This window comes from Oryzias melastigma, linkage group LG9 (genome assembly GCF_002922805.2).
Source record: "Oryzias melastigma strain HK-1 linkage group LG9, ASM292280v2, whole genome shotgun sequence".
Classification (NCBI taxonomy): Eukaryota; Metazoa; Chordata; class Actinopteri; order Beloniformes; family Adrianichthyidae; genus Oryzias; species Oryzias melastigma.
Genome location: NC_050520.1, coordinates 27,154,917 through 27,175,980, shown reverse-complemented (window position 1 = coordinate 27,175,980; position 21,064 = coordinate 27,154,917). Strand labels below are relative to the sequence as shown.

The 21,064-nt window shown below is 41.8% G+C and overlaps 2 protein-coding genes across 2 annotated transcripts; both read right to left on the bottom strand.

Annotated features, from left to right (window-relative positions):
- Positions 1 to 148: 148 nt before the first annotated feature.
- On the bottom strand, positions 149 to 2,395 carry rnf181 (ring finger protein 181). The gene is made up of 6 exons (XM_024275016.2): positions 2,241 to 2,395; positions 1,821 to 1,924; positions 1,612 to 1,748; positions 791 to 906; positions 641 to 715; positions 149 to 563 (listed from the first exon to the last, which is right to left on the bottom strand). Exons 2-6 carry the CDS (start codon positions 1,904 to 1,906, stop codon positions 504 to 506), a joined length of 474 nt encoding a protein of 157 aa, XP_024130784.1. The 5' UTR covers positions 1,907 to 1,924; positions 2,241 to 2,395; the 3' UTR covers positions 149 to 503.
- Positions 2,396 to 2,655: 260 nt separating this feature from the next.
- On the bottom strand, positions 2,656 to 21,035 carry pxnb (paxillin b). Its single transcript, XM_036213659.1, has 14 exons — positions 20,825 to 21,035; positions 9,939 to 10,147; positions 9,522 to 9,607; positions 9,266 to 9,405; positions 8,292 to 8,475; positions 7,793 to 7,907; positions 6,487 to 7,692; positions 5,947 to 6,213; positions 5,440 to 5,835; positions 5,154 to 5,315; positions 4,911 to 5,084; positions 4,755 to 4,836; positions 4,191 to 4,339; positions 2,656 to 4,114 (listed from the first exon to the last, which is right to left on the bottom strand). Exons 1-14 carry the CDS (start codon positions 20,835 to 20,837, stop codon positions 3,848 to 3,850), a joined length of 3,450 nt encoding a protein of 1,149 aa, XP_036069552.1. The 5' UTR covers positions 20,838 to 21,035; the 3' UTR covers positions 2,656 to 3,847.
- Between the last annotated feature and the right edge of the window lie 29 nt (positions 21,036 to 21,064).

Genomic DNA, 21,064 nt, shown 5'->3' with positions numbered 1-21,064 from the left:
ATAAGTCTAAATGAGTGTCATGAGGCACTAAAGCCAAATTCTTACCATAAGGATTACATTATTTCCAGAAAACCACATTTGAGCAGCACTGACAGGCATGAGAGGGGAACTCCGCCACTTTAATGAGACATTTGGATGGTTGGAGGACTGAAGCAGAAAGAGAAGGAATGGTTTTATTGTAGTCAAAATGATCTTTGAGGAGAGTTAACAAAAAACAATGTGATTTAATTGTATGCACCTGAAAACCACACATTTCAGTACAAAATACGTTGGAGCGCCGACACTTTAAGAGCGTTTGAAACGTTCAAACATCTGTTGCGTTCACACGATCACAGGAAACTGAAAAGTTACATTTGACAATCAGGTCAAATGTGGTTGTTTTTAATGGAGCCGCTCAATGCTCAGTTATTTTGCCAAAGTGACTATAAAAGATAAGAGAAAGTCATGATTTCAACTTTGTGCAGCTTGTACATTTCTGAAGGTTTCAGGAGAGTGAGGTGGCATCATGTGTACATGGCTCCATGAAGGTGCTCCAGTCGGTGCTCCCTCTGTTTTCTTCTCTCCTAAAAAAAAAAAAAAGAAACGTTCACACCAAAAGACACATTTAGATTACATTCTGATTTCACATCTACACACTCGCCTTGTCTTTTTTAAACTCCTCATATTCTGGATTGTCAGTCGGTAATTCAAGTCGGCAAAGAGGACAGGAGTTAGTCTAGGATTAAAGGAGACAAAAGTCATGCTTTATGAAACAAAAATAAAAAAATAACAGAAATGTTATCAACATTACCTTGCCCAACCACGGCAAGATGCAACTTGAGTGGAAAAGATGCTTGCAAGGCATTTCTCGAACCGTTTCTTGTTCCTCGAACTCCAGCAAACACACGGGACATTTGACTCCTTTGTCTGTGTCAAGAAAAAGTCACATTTGATTTCTAATAATGGGACTTAGTGATGTAATAATTGCAACATTCATGTTTATTCTGTGTATTCTCTTTTAAACAAAGAGGTCACAGGTTTGACCAGATGAGCAAAAATCCACATTCTGTAAAGGGTGATGTTATTTGCATGTTTTTAAGTGCATGAAGCCCAAAAACTGATGGAAATTCATGTTTTCCACACGTAATATATGCAGCCAAGATGAAGATTGGAGTGCCAGCCCGTATTTTAAGGCTAAATGTTGTTGTTGGTTACATGCGTTAACTTAACCCTTTCTCTGGGTCTATGCCATCAAGAAAAGAATTCAGCATGTATTTAGAAAACTACATGCAAATAGTCCCTTTCTTATGGAAATTGGAACATATTTTACTTTAATATTTCCCAAAAGTTTAGATAATAATTGACTTTTATTTGATTTTTTAAACAAAGGCATTTGAGAATAAAATAAGTGGAAGTTTCTCGATCTTTATGTTAAAAAAAGGGTTTATGTATTGCGTCGTTGTTCAGACACTTATCATTTTTTCACTGATCTTATTAAAGACGTGCCCTCCTTAAAGCAGATTAGACCCAAATCGCATGTGAAAGGTGTTGTGTTTTTAAGGTGAGCCTTAACTAAAAGAATATCTTGATTGTTTTGTGTATAGCTGCTCTTGAGTTGGTCTGGCCGGTCACCTGCTTGTTCTGCTGAAATGATGACCACAGTCAGGGTCTGAACGGCAGTTTTAGCAGCTGGTGGAGGAAGCCGCTGGTCCCAGTCTGACAGGTCTAACGCCCCGGAGTCAAACAAGTCCAAACCCTGCATCAAAGACCTGCATCAAAACAGAGGAAAACTGATGAGTCAGGAGGAGTTGTAACCTGGCGCGGAACCGGTCTGTCCTCACCTGGCCAGCTCAAGCAGAGCGTTCTGCCGGTACTGTTCCTCCGCGTTGGTGGGCTCACAGTTGTGTTCGTCAAAGTAAGAAGCCATTCTGAGCCTAGAACCTCACTAACACATGACCAGAACTCACTGATTAATGTTTGTCATTCCAACAAACCCGTAAAGACAGCCAGCTAAACACGGTTTTTATGGTAAAACGAAACCGTATTGAGATAAAAACATAGAACAAAAACTCAAAGACCGCTTCCACCAGGAAACATGAGAACTTTCAATGAACAGCAGGAGCTCATTATCATTTAATAATCAAATACTTAAAATATTAAGATGAGTTTTGCTGAAAATATCAAGAAACCTGAACATTTGTACAAATCTTATTATATATTTTCTCATAAATGTTGATCCGAGAAAACATTTCATGACTAACCCGAAACATAAGCAAAAAAACATTTATCATTCTTCCGTCTTTCTCTTGCTTTGGGGTCAGCTGGTACTTCGTCCAATCACAGAAAGGGAAAGTCTTCCTTTGCTTTTTTCCAAGAAAGAATAGCAAACAGTGACCAATACTGCCACCATGTGGACAGGATCGGTATTGATTTCATTTATTTTATCATTTCCGGACTTTTCCCAAATTAAACAACTCCAAGCGATAAAAAAAACAAACAATCAAAATAAAGTCTTATTATCACATGCTATATATTTTTTCAATCACATTAGGAAAGGCTTTTGCAGTGCTGGATCGAATAGAGGAAACCGGCTTTGCACAACCAACAGATATCTGCAAAATTCTCATTGTAGCTTATTCTTAGTTCAACAGTCATGCATAATGAAACTACAACAGCAGAAATTCACTTTTTATTATTTATTGACATTCAAAGTGAAAAGAAAAAAAGGCACAGTAACAAATAAAATGGGTATTGCTTTGGTAAAACTGTTACTCTAATTTAAAGGGGCTGGTTATATGATAAATAAAGAGAAAACAATGAAGTCCCTGAAAAAAAAAATAAAAGGCCATTTTTTTATTTAACTGTAGAGATGAAGCCAGTTGGTGAGATGTTGAAGTAAATCACGGATCCTCGTCTAGCAAACCACACGAGTCTACTGTATATCAGTGGCCTTCACATTTAAAAAGCACTCTCTAACAGCACAACAAGACACAGACTATTAACCTGCCTCCAGGAAGTTTCTGGATTTACCAGTGTTATTCGACATAGGACTGAGAAACAATGCCACGGTAAATACATGCTTCAACACAAAGGTGTTAATCCACAGTTGCATATTTACAAGAATATCACAGATTAGTGTAATGCTCAACATTCAACAGTTTCCCAAAACAGTAACAGCAAAACTGTCTTTGCTACTCCTTCACTGCAGCTTCCTCTACTGTTGGAAGAAGTGGCTGCAAAACGCATACAAAGAAAGTTCAAAGGTGTAGCTGCATTGGATTATTAAAACAAAGAAGTAAAAATCTGTAACTGAGCTGTAATCTACACTCCTCCCCCCAGTGTCTGGATGCAGCCCTCCCTTCACATCACTATTTTATTGGTTTTTTATTGAGAAGTTAAGGAATGATTTGGCGTCACATGAGGTGAAAACTGCATTATGTGGATGACTAGAGACAGAAACCATGCCCGTTATCTTCTACCTTCAAAAAAAGAGTTGAACAGAGTTTTTAAAAGAGTAAACCCGATTGATTCACCCAAACGTTTTCATAAAAAATGTCAAAAACGTCTAAAAATACCACTCAACCAGTGAGCAACACCATCAAGCACTCACAGTATTTGCAGGATTTCAGTGTTATTGCATTCAGTCTGAAAAGACACTAAAAATGAGGTTTAGCCATATCTTTAAAACTGGTTTCCTTCTTCCTGTTTATAAAGAATCCTTTCAAATATAAAAGTATCTGCACACTTAAAAAGGCAGCTTCATGAAGAATATAGTGTAATGTTTTTTTTCTTTCCCAAAACTCAGAAAAACCTTGCAATCATTGAGACGCACTGATTTGGATTCAGCTTCACTGAGCTCATCGGATCCCTAACTGAAAAGTTTGACGAAGCAGCCGTGACAGTAGGGTTTGTCGTTCTGCTCTTTGAAGGTGCCTTTGTTGAGCTGCTTCAAGCAGAAGGCGCAGACGAAGTGCTCCGGGTGGAACTTCTTGGCCATGGCTGTGATGCAGCGTCCTGTGATGGGCTTCTGGCAGCCGGAGCAGAGGGAGCCGCGCCGCTCGTGGTAGTGCACTTCACAGTAGGGCTGGCCGTCGTGCTCGAAGAAACTTCCGTTCACAAATGGGGTGAAGCACTCCTGCAGACACAAACGCACAAACTCAGCCTCCAATCCAACTTAGTAGGAGCAACTGGAGGTGCCTTTCGTTACTTACTCTGCAAACAAAACACTCGGGATGCCAGAGGCAGTTCAGCGCAGAGATGTAATTTTCCAGAATGGCTCTGGCACAGCCGCCGCATTTTGGCGCAAACATGTCAAAGTAATCCTTCCTGCAATAAGCTTTTCCATCCTTTTCATGAAAACCTTCAAAAGTAAACAAATATGTTTAATCAGTCCAAAATATCTAGTATCAGCTGATATGGATGCTCAGACCGACGAATACTTCCACCAGCTATTTGGGGAGCACGAACATGGAGGCATTTCTGAACTATCTGGAGGATTTGATCATTTACAAGTGGGTGCATCAGAATGGAGCAGAGGAGGGAGCTTGTGGCCTGTCCAGCGTATTTTCTACATCACAAATGCACCATTTAAATCGTCTACTCCTAATTCACCATGATTTGAATAGCAAAGTACACAGAAATGTAATTTTAAGATTAATTTTCCTCATATATACATATATACTTCAAGAACATGTTAAAAACACCATTTTCATTAGAGTGTGTCTTTAAAGAATGGAACTTTCCACCTCAAAACAAACTCTGCTATTACTCGATACCTTCTGGGCCAAAGAAGGATCCACACTGAGCGCAGAAGAAGTGTTCAGGATGCCATGTCCGGTCCAGCGCCGTTACCACTTTCTAAACGGACAAGACAATATTTGTTACAGGCCTTCATCCCCACATGGTGATGCTCGTCTGTGTGCAAAACTCACATCCAGTATGGGACCGTTGCAGTAGTAGCACCGTGGAGAGAACAGATTATGGTAGTCTTTCTCGCAGTACGGCTGTCCTTCCCGCTCGAAAAAGTTCCTGGAGCCTATCTCCTCCTGACAGTGCGTGCACACGAAGTGTTCAGGGTGCCACGTGCGGCCCATGGCAGTCACCACCTGACCCGTTGGGAGAGTTAAATTAGTCAATAGACTCCATAGTTGTGAGATGCACAAAATCCTACTCACTTGTCCCACAATGGGCTTGCAGCAGGCCCCGCAGACTCCTTTAGCCACCGTCTGAACCCCGAGTTTGTGGAGGTCAGACTGCAGGCTGCCCAGCATGTTGTCCAGCTTGTTGACCTGTGTTGGAGGCCCGCCGGGAGCACCGCCTTTCCCTTGTGCCATAATCTGAAATGTTTGAACATGAAAGCCACTTAGAGCCACAGAAAAGTAAATGAGGAAATCATTTCTGTGTTGTAACATTTAGGGAAGATCTTAAAGGGAGAAAAGCAGAGGGGGGAGAGACTCGTGCCTGCATCGGAGGGAAGATTGGGTCATACTCGGTTTGGCAGCCTACAGACACCAGGACTTTGGGTGCAGCTGGTTGTACGGGCTCCACTGGAGGTGGTCTGGTTGGGGCGTTGAGAACAGGAGGGGGCTCCAGTTTTGGAGCTGGAGGGTCCTGAATTGGGGCTTGTGGAAGCGGGGTTGTTTTAATTTGTAGCGGCGCAGCGGGAGCTGGCTCCTGGGTGGTTTGTGGGGGGGTGCAGGCAGGTGGAGGAGGAGGTGGTGGTATCGGGACAGGGGGGTGCTGAAGTGGGAGTTGTACCTTAGGTTCTTCTACAACGGGGGGTCGGCGAGAGGCGGGGGGAGACAGAGGAGGGAGTACTCTCCTGGCGGGGAGAGGTGACTCCGGGGGAAGTACGATCTGAAGAAGAGAAGAGACAGGAAGGAGGAAACAGACGGGAAAAAAGGCAGAAAGAAAGAGGAAGTAACTGGAATTTTTGGCTTTTTTTTTTGGTCAAAATAGGCAGCCAACCTTGTCCACGTCAGTGGAACCCCCTTCAGGACGGAAACGCTGAGGTTTGGAGGTGATCACGACGCCTTCGGTCAGCCAGTCATCAGACTGTTTGCGCCGCCGCTCTGAGCGAGCGATCCCCAGCTTCCCCTGCAGCTCCTCTATGAGGCGGTCCTGGGAGCTGTTTTTGTTCACGATGATGGGCCCCATCTTCCTGCGTAAGTGGCCGTCCCGGTACATGGGGTGAACGTTGGGCGTCTCCTTAGTACGCCTGATGACTGATTTGATCTACGTGGGAACAGTGAGCATCTTATTCCTGCGTCCACACGGGTCAGAAACCAGAGCGAGCAGCATGCCGGGAAGCTTCGAGTCACACTTCATGTCATTCTTACATGCTGGGGTCAGAGGTCATCATCACTCAAGACGCCACTTTTCAGCGTCTCTCCTCATACTGCACTATCACACAAAGATTAGTGCAACAAAGCAGTGAGTTAAAAACGTCCACTTAGTGGATCACAACAGCAGAAGCATGGTGTGCAGCAAGCATGCACCGGTGCGTACATGTCCTGTTGCAGACACTCGGTCGATAGTGGGAGTCTGAAGCAGAGGGAGGTCCAGAGCAACGTCAGGGCTCCCCGGGCACGAGGAGGGGGTCATGGACTCATCCATCCAGCTGGCCTCGGTCAGCGGCGTCATGCTGCCGTCTGTGTACAGCCTCTCGGTGTACGGCGTCATGGTGCCGTCCAGCCCGTCGCGCAGGGACATGGACAGCTCCTCATCAGCCCAATCCAGGTCTCCGTTCCCCTCGGTGCCCCCGTCCAGCGAGTAGTCCGTGAGAGTGTTGGTCGCTCCGGTGAAAGTGTCCGGCTGCACGTCGCTTCTGTCCATTGGCAGGATGAGCTCCTCCTGCACTCCTCCGTGAAGGTGACACGTGTCCATGCTCAGGTGCGCCTCCTCTCCTGTGTGGTTGGAGCTGAAGCTCATTTCCAGCAGCTTGTCCAAGGCCTCGTCCAGGGAAGGCTGCTGCACAGTGAGAGGGGTGTCGCACTGGGCTATTGGTGACAGCTGTCTGCTGGTGCTGGTGAACTTAGGAGGGGAGGGCACCATCACTGAGGAGACCGGAGATGGCGAGGACATTTTGGACGGGCTGTATGCGGACGGTTGTGACACAGCAACAGGAAGGGGTAACGAGTCTGGAGGAGTGAGCCTTCTTGAAGGAAGTGAGGTATAAAAATTAAAATTATTGTCATTGAAGCAGGCAGACTCTTCCGCAGCACAAGACACTTTACCAACAGAAGCTGATGGCGAGATCCGCTCCCCAGACAGGCTGGGGGACTTGGAGACCTTCTGGTCCAGGACAGTGTCCACAGAAGAGGCAAAGAGGTTGGCGGTGTTGGACGGACTCGAGCCATTTGACAACAAACTGGAGTTAGAGGGAGCAGACTGAGAGAGCACTAGCAGGGTCTTGGTTTGTGAAGCCAGCATGGAGGCAGAAACATCGATCTGAGAGTCCAGGTCCATGTCGCTCGCTGCGGAGAGCGAGGACGCAGGACTGTGAGCAGGAAGCCGGCCTGGACGAGGCAGCAACCTCCCACCGCTGCCTCCATCCTCGTCTATGTGCAGCTCTAAACCGGCAGACAACGAGAGGAGAGCAGAGGCAGGTGGGTGGGACAGACTGAAGGAAGAGGGAGGCACCGGGGTGACAGGGGAGGAAACTGAAGGAAAGCTGGAGGGTGCTGGGTCTTGCAAAGCCCCCCAAGAATTAGGCTAGAGAACAGAGAAGCAGATGTGAGATGAAGACAGAGATGTCTCAGAACCATCAGGGGAGGGTGGGGGTTCACAGTAGAAGTGAGTTCACTCCTTTTACCTTAAAGTCAGACAAAGAGGCCATCAGTTCATCCAGTTCCCTCGTGGCACAGGAAGCTGAAATCCGGGCTTGTTGTTGCGATGGCGTATCCAAGTCACCGTGACGAGCAGGAGGGCTGTACATGAGAGGATGAGGTCAGCCGTCACACGCAGAGCAGAAAATAGCTGTTTAGGTTCCAAGTCTGAGATTTTAATCCCCATCAAGAGCAGACTGTCAAAACACAAGACTTTCTTACCTCATATCTGTAAAAATGTGCAAACAAGATTAAAGAATGCAGCACGAGCAAACACTTTTTAATCCTCTGAATCTTGTTTGAAATCTTTCTACACTTCCACACACAAACACACACATTGTTACAACAGCTTTTTATGACAGAAATGGTCTCCAGGATGATTTAAAGGTGCAGTTAAAGGCAACACAAATCACCCAGAGGCACCAGATGTCAGCTGTGAGCTCTGCTGCTTCAAGAATCACCACGAGTCAAAGAAAAGAGGAGCACCTCGGTGAAGGCACGGAGCCTTCGAGCTCGTCCAGCAGACTCTTCACCGTGGGTCGGGATTCCTCCAGCTTTGCCCCGTTTCTCTTTGATGTCTCCTGAGACGGGGGGCTGACGAGGATCTCAGGGGCGCCCCCATTTTCAAAGTGAGTGATGCTGCAGGATGGTAAAGGTGGAGCTGCCTCTTCTGTAAAGTGAAACACAAGTGATGACACTTTCCACAAATGGAGCAAAATACAGTGCAAACCTGATGAAAACCTACAGGGAACCTTTGACAAACCTTTGACATTGACAACAAGTATTAACCTGAACTTTTTTTATTGACATATTTCTTGCACCATTATGAAAATACATTCTTTAAAAAATATACAATGTCCTTTCCTGGGTTCTTTTTTCTTCTTAACATTCTGTCTTTTACAGTTGAAGGGGTAAACATTACAGACCAAGTTCACAGCTTGCAGAATCTGTGACTGTGATACTTTTTTTATTATATTGTAGTGTTTGTCTTTTAAAATAACAGCATTAGATAAGGCTGTTACACCATTAATGAATGTTAAACATAGAGGATTACTATTACTTGATTTAATAAGCTGCAAACCAAACACACCAACAGCTGATGTGATATAAAGTCCCTTTTTATCAAAATGGGGAAATAGGGTCAGTTTACAACAGAATGTCCTTATGATTGGCTAAAGTTGTCATGTTTCATGGTAACCAATCAGAGCCAACATTGGTTAACAGACAAAGCAGGGCACTCGTCCCACACACACACCAAACAGGAGGAAGCAGCTGCAGAAAGCCAGTCTGGAGCAGATGATGAAAAATTTGCTTTTTTCTAGGCGGAGATTTAAGCACTAAAAAATGTCTGCATTAGCGAGGTGTCTCTCTTAGAAATGTGTTGCAAAGATTCATTTCTTGATCACAGTAGAGATTAGAGAGGCATACCAGAGAGGAAGAGTGAAGTCTTCAGATTTTACCTGTGGTGGGGAAGGAAGGGGAGCTTTGTTGGACTGCATTGAGTTCCAGCAGAAGTCTGTCCAGCTCAGACAGGTTACTGCCCAGGCCAGACGTCATTGCTGCAGAGGACGAGTCTGATGTCTTGTGTTTGTTTGGAAAACTGGAGAACAGAAAAACAGAGCAAATGTAAAAAAAAAAAAAAAAAAAAAGCCAACAACAGAAGATGGTGTTCTCAGGTTGATACAGAAAACATCTCCTGGGGGGGGGGGGATATACCTGTAAACGTGGTCCTCTTCAGCGTGAGATATGGGAGAACTGCTGCTGTCCCTGGACCACGAGCTCTTCTGGGCTGAACCTAAAGACTGCAGAAAATGTGTCATTCATTTATTGGCTTTCTTTTTTTATTATTTAAATATGAAAGATAAACTTATTTGTGAGACCAAGTAAAATTTTCCCTAAGCCTATAGAATCTCAAGTGAAAAATAAAATCTAAACTGAAATTGGAAAGAATTTGGGAGAGGACTTCCTAAAGCTAAGCAAGAGTCACATGACTTCAATTCCTAGGGAGGGGAGGGAGAGGCACAGCAAATATTTAGGTAGAAGTCTCCACTGAAATGACTTACAAAAAATTAAACCATGATGCTTCATCTATGTATAGAAGGTGCCCTCATATAAAGCACCTCTAGGACATACTTGCTGAGATGAGTGGTGGGAATTGGGCTGATCTGTCAGGGTGCCGTTCAGAGCCTCTGCTGAGGGTGGGGGAGGAAGTGGGGGAGGTGCTGACACATCTTGGAAGGACTTTCCTCCAGTGGGGATGGAGTACGGAGTTTCATCAGGTAGAAAGACTGGACGCTTTGAGATGTGGGATGTTGTTGATTCCAAGTCTGCCAGCAAAGCATCTAAAAGACATGAAACACGGCACAGACAATTATGACTAAATACTTGTGCAGACTCCCTCTAAATAAAAAAAAATATATAATTTTAATTTGCAAAAATGTATTTTAGTTTCCTTTAAAATAATATGTCAATGGAAAAGAGATAAGCATAGTTTTAGCTTTTTATTCATGGTGATTTTAGGTGTTTTTATACAAACAAGAAAGATAAAGGTGACAATCTTTGAAAAAATTAAGTTAAAAAAATCTGGATATTTCCAAAAAATCATTTTGGAGTAAAATGGAATTCATTTATTTTACAGTCACTGTAGTGGACATACCAGATAATGCTCAAAAACCACCAAAAATTCATCAACATCCTATTTTAATATGATGTTAATACTCATAAAAAAATGTAGTTATGCAGAGATTAAACAAGTCACATTTGTTGGGAGATATTGCCAGGGTTAAGATCTGTTTCTGTAAGAGACGTGAGAACACAGCTGCAGAATCAAGGAGGGCTTTTAACTCCTGCTTGCTTTGCAACCACAGGAACCTGGACACCCTGCAGTCATTGAGCCAACAGTGTCTGAGGGTCAAATGTGATGCCATCTGTCTGACAGCTTTATAAAAACAGGGTGATGTGATGCAGCAAGGATTCCAATCTATAGAGCAGCCATAAAGGCAAAAACCAAGATGCAGTGAAGTCAAGGTCAAAGCTTTAATAGAGAGCTTGGACATCAGCTGCAAACCAACATGAAGTCAATCAAAGCTGCAAAGATTGAGCCAATATGCAGCTGCATTGGTAATATATATTAGAAAGTCTCAATACTTTTAAATTATGGTGTAAATGTTAATTTTACAAACACCTTCTACTTTTGGCTTTGTTCCATTGGTTGAATATGATACAGAGACATTATGCTGTAGAGTTTTGTTTTAACAAGACACGTTTATGAGCTGTAGATAATAATAAGCTATAAGACACCCACATTTTTTTACAACTGCTATAACCTGCACCATAAATCCATCTCACTTCCTTATTAATAAACTCTTCAGAATAACTGTTAAGTTCTTGAAATGCTAACCAACTTCATGACTTTATGCTGCTGCAGTTTAGTTTAAATTACCATTGGGGTAATAAATGATAACAAAGGGGTTGACAAGCAGAGAGCAATTTTGAATCCAAGCCAGTATGGGGGGGATGTGAAATTACCCTGCTGAGACTATACCGCAACACAAGAACAAAATAGACTTTTACATCATACAGCCCATCTATCCACAGCCTGTCCAGAATAGAAGGCAATCACTGGTGGTATGCTGTCACAGTGCAGACACTTGAAGCTGCTACTGTCCTTTTTCAAACAATCGGCATACATTACAGCCATAAAAATCAACTGTAGCTGCTGGTTAAACAGAAAAACACGTTTAATAGGTCATATCTTTAACTTCCTTGCTTTTATTACCTCAGTGATTTGGTTGCGGTAGAATAATGTTGTGTTAAGCTGTGGGTATTCATCACATGGATCACTTTCAAAAACTTTTCCATTTGGGAAATGAACCTTGCATACAATTTTCACCACACCTTTGTTGAGATTAGTTTCTAACAAAAGCTACACCAATGGAGGTGTAGCTGAAGCAAAGAAACGCACAAACGATTTCCATACTCACATATTCTACTTATCCGCGGATGCCCGAATTTGTGTTGAGCAGACAAAGATAGCGTTCACATCAAGCAGTGATAACATGTGGCCTCAACACTAAGGGGAATGGGGGAGTGGTTAAAAACACTCAGGGGGAGCATCCTTTCTGTGTCCTTCCAGTGCGCAAAAAAAAAGACAAAATATTATTCAAATTTGAAGACTAAATACAATCAGAAAGTTTGAATATTATATTCTTAGTTGTAAGAGTCAAAATAATGAATCTTGTATCAAATTCAGTTAGTGTAGGAGTTTTTTGTAAACATCAACTGTAATCCGTTTCAACTCTTCATCTTTGGACCAAAGTAGGGTCCTGTCCAGAAGCCAAATGTTCAAGTTTGCTTTAAACCACATGGTAGCACCAACCTATTTAAAGCAGTAAGCTCAGTGAGTACCCATGTCTGTGCAAATGTGCTGAAATATCAGGACCAGCTCAAAATAATCTGCACCTGGTGCTGACACGCTAAACAAGGCATTACCCAAGTTGAGTTTGTCCCTCATAAAACAAAAACTCGAGATAGAAAAATACCACAAATGGTTCTGGGCCCAAAGAGAGTTAGAAAGTGCAGTGAAGTGGCTAAGCCTAAAATTACTAAACTTTTGGGACTTCAAATGTTTTCCTAGAAAGTATGTTTTGGAACAGAAAACGAGATGCTGATGGGAGCCCTTCATGTATATCCATCTGCTGATCAAACGCAAGTTTAATTCAAGTAAACTCCAGAGTAAATTTTTACTTAAAAGTGTTTCAGTAAAAGTAGTTAAAGCGTCAGGCCAGTGTTCCTTTCTAAGAAAGGAAATAAAAGGCTGCAGAAAAGGAAAAGAGATTCAGAACAGAGGATGGTCTTTTCAAAGCAGCCTGACCTTTAACATGAACCATGAGCTGGAGGATATTTTGTCTCTTCCCGCACTTCCCTGCAGACATAAATCTTGTTGCACACAAGAATTTCAGTAAAGCACCAGTTTTAGTACATCAGCAGTTGGTCCATGAATCGAGCACAGTCTCTAATGACTTCTAAATATCGGTTCTACAAAAGCAACCTACAGAAATCAACGTGTCAATGGTTTTCATTTGAGTTGGTATAGGATTGGTATAGCATTAGGTCAGATATGTATTCATTTAGGAGCATTAAGTCTTTTATATTGTTGTCTGAGAGCTTAACCGTGTCAACTGGCCTTGTTGCAATGCCGAAATATTGTTCCTCGTCCAAAGAACTACTTATGTCTGATCACATTTCTAATCAAATCCAGTCCTTACACAACTATCAAGTATTGTCGCTGACCATGACCTTCACACAACTAAGCAACAGCGTGAGGAAAACCAACAATGACATTTTTACTGTCCCTAATTTCACCAAAGAAAGCAGCACTGAAGCTTGCCGACATGTGGAACGCTGATTAAAAAAAGAGTTGGAGGCATTAAAAAAGATTTTTGGTTCCAGACTAGGAGTGAGAGCGACAAAGGACAAAGTCCAGTTCTGCTTGAACAACTCAATGGTCCATTGTGCTTTCTGTGGATGAATCCGGCTGACATAACTTGATCTAATAATTCCGATGAATTCATCAGATACGTGAAACAAAAACCCTGGTTTTCGGCCGTTCTGTCAGGAGGTCTTGTGTGGACACAAATCTTCATTATGTTTGACAAACAAGTCATGTGGACATATCCCACACATTCTTGTGGCAGTGGGTTCATGTCTAGTCTTGACTATTGAGGCCTGTACACAACTCCCTGCTACGGTCCGGGAGTGTTTATCAGATGGGAATGAAGCTCCGTGGAGAATTCCACACATTCCGTCATTCAAGCAAGCAACCAGGTGGGAAGAGAAGGACTCAAATCCATACACACACAAATAAAAAAAAAAAAAGTTTAAGTAGTCCATCTCTAATATCAAAGAGAATATAACCTACATAAGACGATTATAAAAGCAAAACTTTCACTGCCACTGGGTTCTGATTGTGGGTATTCCAAGAATGTGCCTAAATCTGAAATAATTAGTGAAACCAGAAAATTACAGTATCACATAGGCAATTACATCTACAGCATGCCTCAAATTCCACAATAAGAGAGACATCATTATTTCTCTTCTTTGTAGCGTGCAGAACCCTGCCAGGATAATGCCAGGGCTGTCTAACCTTTTCAATTAACATGTGGGCAGCAGGGATGGGTCATCAGGGTCCACAGCTTACCTGTTTATAGCAGTGAGCAAAGGAGCAGAACTGGCAACAGTCTGGAAAAGAAACCTGACCCCTCACCAACCTAACGTGATATTTATATCAAACAAGGCAGACCGGGCCAGGGGGAGGGGATGGCGGTCGGGATGCCAGTTAAAATCAGAGGGGTAACCCATGGGAAAACAGACTGGAAGCAAACAAGCGAAAGTGGGAAAATCAATCAATAAATAAAAGGTTATACTGCTGAATATTAACTTCCACGGAAAGAACAAGTAACTGTCACAAATTAATCAATCGGAGACAAAGCATTTTCAGGTTATTTGAAGCTAAAAATACCATGACACAGCTGCCCAACGGAAACACCTCATCTTACAGCTGCTAGAAAGAGCAGCAGACCAAAGTGACAGTTTCATCTTACAAATTATTAAATCACATCAGAGAATCTAAACACCATTACAACATTACTGCGGTTACATATGAAAAATGTCTAATCAGACCAAAGATCAGATTAAAATTGAACTGGGCCCTGAAAAACTTTATCTGATTGTAACTATAGTTTACATACACCACATGTTCAATTCTAATGTTTGTGCTTTTATTAAAAACAGTTTTAGTGACTGCACATAATTTTCTAAATCCATGCAGCCAGTGCTTTATTCTTGCTACATGGACCCAAAGGAAGGGTTGAAGTTAGACATTTAGCGGTTGGAAGCACTTAAAATCAATGCGGGCAATGCAGCAGTGTGCATATTGGCTGCACGTAAACATGTGAGAATGACATCAGCCTTTTCTTTTTCTGGACATGATCAGTAAGATGAATTCACATGATTGTTAGTGCAGTTTAAGAGGACCGGGAACTGCAGAGCGGCATTTCCGCATTCAAAAGCCACCTCTGCCAGCCATACACTGTCCTGAAGCCGCTCGGCAACACGGTTCTCCCGAATCCGGCGCTCGCTAGCGTGGAGCAGCCAGCTGGAATACGGCTCAAAGCTTCCTCCAAAGCTCCTCTGGAGCACACATGCATGACGTAAAATCTAGCACAATAATGACTCACAGTCAGAATGAATTGTTTACATTTCCCGCAATCGGATCAACAATCGGAATAACCCACCTATATAAATTGAAGGGAAATTTTGACCCGAATGCGTCTGATCGGGTCGGCGTGTTTACATGATACATTTTATTCTGATCAGGAGTTTATTTCGATTACGTGTCCACGTAAACGCAACTAGTCAGTAGTGTTCACTCGCTATATTGCAGCTATCTTTTGCAGTCTCACAGGATTTTGTTCAGTGCAATATTGCATTTTTTTTGTTTTATTTTTTCCCTGCGTCCTGATTGGCTGTTGACCATGTCATCAATCTCCTCTGTGCCTCGTCTCCTGTACAGAATACGTATAGCTTGCCACATTTGCACAAATGTTTAATCACGAGCAGATCCATGTTCACATTCTGTAATACTAGACTTATTTTTCTATGAGGGTTTGAACTTTGAGAGTTAAAAGTTCCACTACGACTATATTTTTGTCTACTGCTAAATCATTCCCAGTGGTCTTTTACTTATAATTGTGCAGTTTAGCAGAAAAAACACGACAAGATCCATTTAAGTTTCTGTACCTGCACTCGCGCTTTTTCTCAAACGAGACTTCAGCATCTTCAGGCTCCAAGCTGCAGAAGTGTAGCTGCAGATGAAGCGATGAGGAAATCTTGGTGATTTTATTATGGAGGAGCTGCACAATTCCGTATGACACTCAACTTATAAAGAGCTGTGAAGCTGTTGGATCTCTCCTGCCGCCCGCTGTCCTGCTCTCAGGATAGACACGTCATACAAAGAGGCGCATCTATTTCGAAAAAAGTGTTTCCATTACAGCTTTGAGAAAAATGTCTGTTTCGAAACTCCCCAAATACCCCCTCCTCCAAGCGCAAAAACGTTTTTTTTCGAAAAATGCAAGTTTTTTCGAAATTGTGGTGTTTCCATTAAGAAAATTTATTATTGAAATTTCAATTTGCGAAATTTCAGAGTTAATGGAAACGCGACTAATGTGAGGAGCCACTCAGTTTCGTGGATAGGGAGGGGTTGATGCTCAAGAGTGCAGGGTTGGACAGGAATGCTCTGAGATGCATGAATGAAGCAAAATCCTGCTTTTGGGTTGTTTTTTTGTGAGGAATTAACATCAAAATACACTTAAAAGTTCAAAAAAGTTGATTTTGCATGACAGAGGCCCTCAAATGTATAATTGTCCGCAAGTGGAGGATTTAGAATTGGGGTGGAAAAGGAAGGGAGACTATTGCAGTTGCTGCGTCACAACAGTTTTTTTTATCTGCTCCTGATCCATCAGAAGTGCAGTTTTATTTCTAAAATTTTTTATGTATGTTCTCCATCATGAGAAAAATGCTACAAGGAAATGTAAAAAACAAGATTTTCATTTGGGTCTTTAACCGAGAGAAAAGTGTGAAAAAGTTAATGTCTATCTGAGGGAAGTGTATAAAGTGGGTAGAGATGGGTTTTACAGCCTTAAAATATTTGTAATAATAACAAATAATTTTGACCACGCTAAGCTAAGCTCTAATTAGCATCACAGGTGTCTTGAAACCTGTAATAAGTCTGTTTAAATGGTGACAATGGTCATCGTGCTGCTAGAAAACTATAGGAAAAATATTGTAAGTGCCAGCTTTAGGAAGCTTGCTGTTCCTGGGAGCACAGCTGCACCCAATATTTAGTCGTTAAAAGTCTGTAGTACTGCAGACAAACCTGCCTGCGTGGAGCTGAGAGAGGAAAATTGATGACAAATTAACAAGACTGATGTTACAAATGTTAACCTCAAAGAAAAACTTCCCCAAAATCAAAGAGGACACAACTGCTGAAAGCTCGACTGGAATGTATGTGGTAGAGGCTGAAACAGGACATCTGAAAAAAACATTTCCTCCTATAATGATGACACAGGAGTGTGGACCAATTGAAATATCAAGAGACTTGCTCACCCAGTAAATAAATAAAAGCCAAAGATAAGGCAAAATGTTTTTTTTTTTTTGACTTAAGAAAACTTTTAAATAATAAATAAATATATAGCTTTAAAATCCAAGAGTATTACAACTGAGGCATTTATTAATTTTTATCATTTCAATCATTAGCAGACAATTAATTATGGCAAACCAGGCACCTTTAGTACAAAAATGAGAAGTAAAATGTAGAACTAAAGCAGAAAATCAACAAAAACAGTAATAAAAAAGTATTTCTGCTCACAAAATTCTCCAATCTGGGGAAAAAGCAAAAGCTTTTGAAACCTCTTTAAGGTTAGAAGAGCTCGTGTTCTGTTCCACTCCATCACCCAGACTTGTTTAGAAAATAATTAGCACTGAGCCAGCCATATCTGATGAGCAAAGTAAGTCACAAGGCCACAGAGCTGGGGAGGCCTCAAAAACATGACGGGGAGAAACAGAGAGGGAAACACCAGCATAGTGCTGCTGGAAGATCAGGCTGGAGGCCTGCAGCTGTCCTCTGCACTCATGTTTGTCGGCCTCCGCTCATTGTTTTTCTCCGTTTCCTGAGGATGTGGCGCGGGCTCGGTTGCCTAAGTGATGAGGTCAGCCATGCAGCACCCTCGTCCCCAGATCCAGAAACAGGATGGGTGTGGAACTTTGGAACAAAACTGATTTACAGCCCAGGCACTTTTTCGAGCCTTGCTGGCGTGTCCACTGGTTAGGTGTTGGAATGCACAAACTCTGCAGCTCTAACAGGGTGATGATAGCTAGTTTGGTAATACTAACTCTGTACTGCCACACTGAGCGACAGAAACCCCTTCAGACCTCTAAAGGGGTTTAAAGACATGTAAGATAATTGCTGGAAAGCTAGGAGAGGACAGTTCATATATTTGATCAACTTTCTCTATAAGTCTAAGAAATTAAGGGTGTTTTTGCAAGACAGTGCAACTATGTGCTCAAGTCCACACACCCAACAAATAGTAAAAACAGCTATCTACTTTTTATACCAAGATATAAATTAAATATCAAGCATTTAATGTGTTACGTGACTTCATTTTAATAGCACTTATGGTATTTATTTATAAAAATTTAAAGCTGCTTTTACTTTCTTGGAAGATATCATTTCTCATTTCAACTTTGGAATTTACATTTGAGTTACATCATGATTTGTGGATCTTAAGCTCCTGAACGCTCCGTTGTTTCTTGCAAACATGAAACTTGGCCGAGTGAAGGACTGTGATTTGTCTGTCTGACACAAACATGAGGAATTCGCAGAAAGCTCCTTCTCAACAAAAAAGCAGAAAAGGCAGAGAGGCTTCTTCTGCACATGAGGCATGAGGTAAACATCTGAGTGACTGACGTGTCCTCTTGGCCACATCGCTAATGAAAAAGAGGTTAGGTCTGGCTGCCACCTGGTTATGTCTGTAAAGAACTGATTGGACAAATCTGCTGGAAATATCCGACTCAGTGGAACTGCCAAAGAGTGTGCTAACAATCTTCTGGAGGAATTCCTTCTCTGCTGTTTTAAGAAACTTTAATGTGCACATCAAAGAGTTTCTTCAAAGAAAAATAGATTACAGTATAAAGCGTATATTTACACGTGAGCTTCAGGAGGAAAGGCAAAAACCGACTGTCTTTTCATCAGCTGGCAGCATATGCAGGGATGAAAAAAAAAAACGTGGCAGGAGGTGAGTCATGACCCAGAGACTATTTGGCCTTGGACCTCTACACAGAGTGATGTTCAAAATTCCTCGGCAGCCTCGCCCCCTTCTTCAGTCTGCTATTCATGCTGCTTCAGAGGAGCAGTAAGCTCTCTAAAACAACAATCAGTTCTTTCAGCAGCCTGCAGAAGCAAAGAGCGGCGATTTGCCTTGGAGGTATTCTCATAACAAGCCAAACGCTGAGTGGCGTCCATCATCCGTCCACTTAACCAAGTATGGTTTAATGCAGAAGTAAAAGGGACACTACTGCTGAAGATACTTCAGTACATAAGAGACAGATTATGAGTTAGTACGACTTATTAACTGCCCAGCTGATTACAAGTCCATATCATCATCTAGTTAAGAGGACGGTCGCTTTTTCAGACACATCATAGCCCTCATCATAGAAAGTTCCTCATGTCAGGAAATAATGACTGCATGTTAGGTTTTACTAATGAATAATTTTATATTTCATGTTTGCACATGGATGATTAAACAAATAAGAAAATGATATAAACCTTAACTTTTCTGATTTTCTGCTACATATTTGTCAATAAGTAATAAACAGTCAAAGGCTTAATTAGCTCAGCTTACAGATCAATAGTGCAATAATAATACATTATTTATTTGATTATTACAAAACTTAGAGCATCCCTGTAACAATGTTTGCAGGTAACAGGGTTGAAAATCTGTACTAATATTGGCCTTCTCTCAGAAGAAGGAGCTAGCAGTTGCTCATGACCAAGAGGACAAATTAACTTATGTATATTAATAAGAAAACATAATAATTGTCTTATTCTGAGTATGTGGGTAACAGGATTGCATGGGGCAGAATGAGACATCCAATCTAAGATATATATGCTATAAGAGAGGAGATGCCTTTGCTCTATCCATTCTTTAGGAAAACTGATAATGTCAAGTCCAGCATATCATGCGAGTGTTATATTCTTCTTCTACCATGCTAAAAAGGTTATGGTAACAGGGTTGAGTACATGCTGTGGGACACGCGTTCCATTGATAATTATTTGAAACATTTTGTTCATTAAAACAAATGTCTCTATAGTTATAAGAGACACCAAGGGGACAGTCCAAAAGAGAATTTTTTATGTAATTTGAACTGTTTTACTTAAGATTTAATTTGGACATAGGGGTGGCATTTTGGAACATACGCCATGCTTATTTAGCAAATTTAAAACTATTTCCCTTAAGTTTTTTGCAGATTTGATCTCAAGACAAGTAACTTTAGACAGAAAATACATATATTAGCATTTTGTATATGGATAATTTAAAATATGATGGGCCGGATGTAAAATGTACTTCAACATCATTTTTAACACCTGTTTGAATAACTTAAAAAAACAAAATGATACGTTTTTCCTCTTGTAGTTTGTGTGTAAGCATGGTCAACAGAAAAAAAGACTTTTTTGAGTTTTGCGTGTGAGTTTAGTCATTAAAAGTAGATTCATAATATAAAAAAGTCAATATCTGGAGTTAAAGCATGTAAACATCATACAGGGATGCATTTTTGTTTTAAATCAGAACACATTTGCAATTTAAACATCTCTTTGTTGTGCTAAGGATAGAAGCGACCGCAGTAAATGTCGCTGCAACCTGGAAACTAAAGCAGAGATTTCCCCTTCTTGCCGTTAATTCGGTTTTAGTCTAAACACAGAGGCCTGCTGACTCAACTTCAAAGTAAAAATGAGTAGCCCGGGGCAAGAGTTAGGAAGATAAGGTTAAAACTCCACGACTAAACGTCAGCAAACAGCTCGCGCTCTGACACATATACAACAGCTAGCAAGAGGTTAATAAGCGCGAGCGCTTATGAGAGAGGCTAGCAACTAGTGAGAGCAAAGGGAGTTTAAAAGTAAGAGGCGCTGCAGGCTAGCGATGTCCAGTAGCTAAGTCACCGCGATGCTTCCAATGGACATTTAACGTGTCGAAGGGTAACTTTTACCCACATGAATGTGTAACTGTTCTGTCTCATGATGGACATCGCTCCCGGACTAATGATTCAGACATGAGGTAAACATTAAGAGTTCCCTTAACTTGGAATCGAAGGAAGGTTAACTGCTGCTCCACTCTGCTGACCGCTCTTCACTGGCGCAGGAAAACACCTTTTTTATTAAATAAGGAATTACGAGATTAATTTACCTAAATCGTCCATAGTGGTTGCTCAGTTGGTGCCTGCTTCCGTAGTTTCGCTGGTTTAGCTTCAGCACTATCAACGAAGTCTTGTTTTCCCGTCACCAAACTTCCACCGTTGCTCTGGAAGTTAGGTTAGGATTGGTCGCGTGAACGCGCGGCTCGCACAGGATGGGCACGTGTACGTCTGTGGAGCTTCCAGTGAACGGCAGCGACACCTCGTGGTCTATGGTTGGAATTACAAGTTCA

Bases quoted from the DNA above. Each gene is read 5' to 3' on its own strand.
- pxnb (XM_036213659.1), bottom strand. The intron at 9,406-9,521 runs GTATATCCCCCC...TCTGTTCTCCAG, and splicing joins GAAGAGGACCACGTTTACAG to TTTTCCAAACAAACACAAGA. The intron at 7,908-8,291 runs GTGCTCCTCTTT...TCTCATGTACAG, and splicing joins GGCTCCGTGCCTTCACCGAG to CCCTCCTGCTCGTCACGGTG.
- rnf181 (XM_024275016.2), bottom strand. From the start codon at position 1,906: ATGGCTTCTTACTTTGACGAACACAACTGTGAGCCCACCAACGCGGAG. The intron at 716-790 runs GTAATGTTGATA...CTTTAATCCTAG, and splicing joins TCTTGCCGTGGTTGGGCAAG to ACTAACTCCTGTCCTCTTTG. The intron at 564-640 runs GCGAGTGTGTAG...TTTTTTTTTTAG, and splicing joins AGGAGTTTAAAAAAGACAAG to GAGAGAAGAAAACAGAGGGA.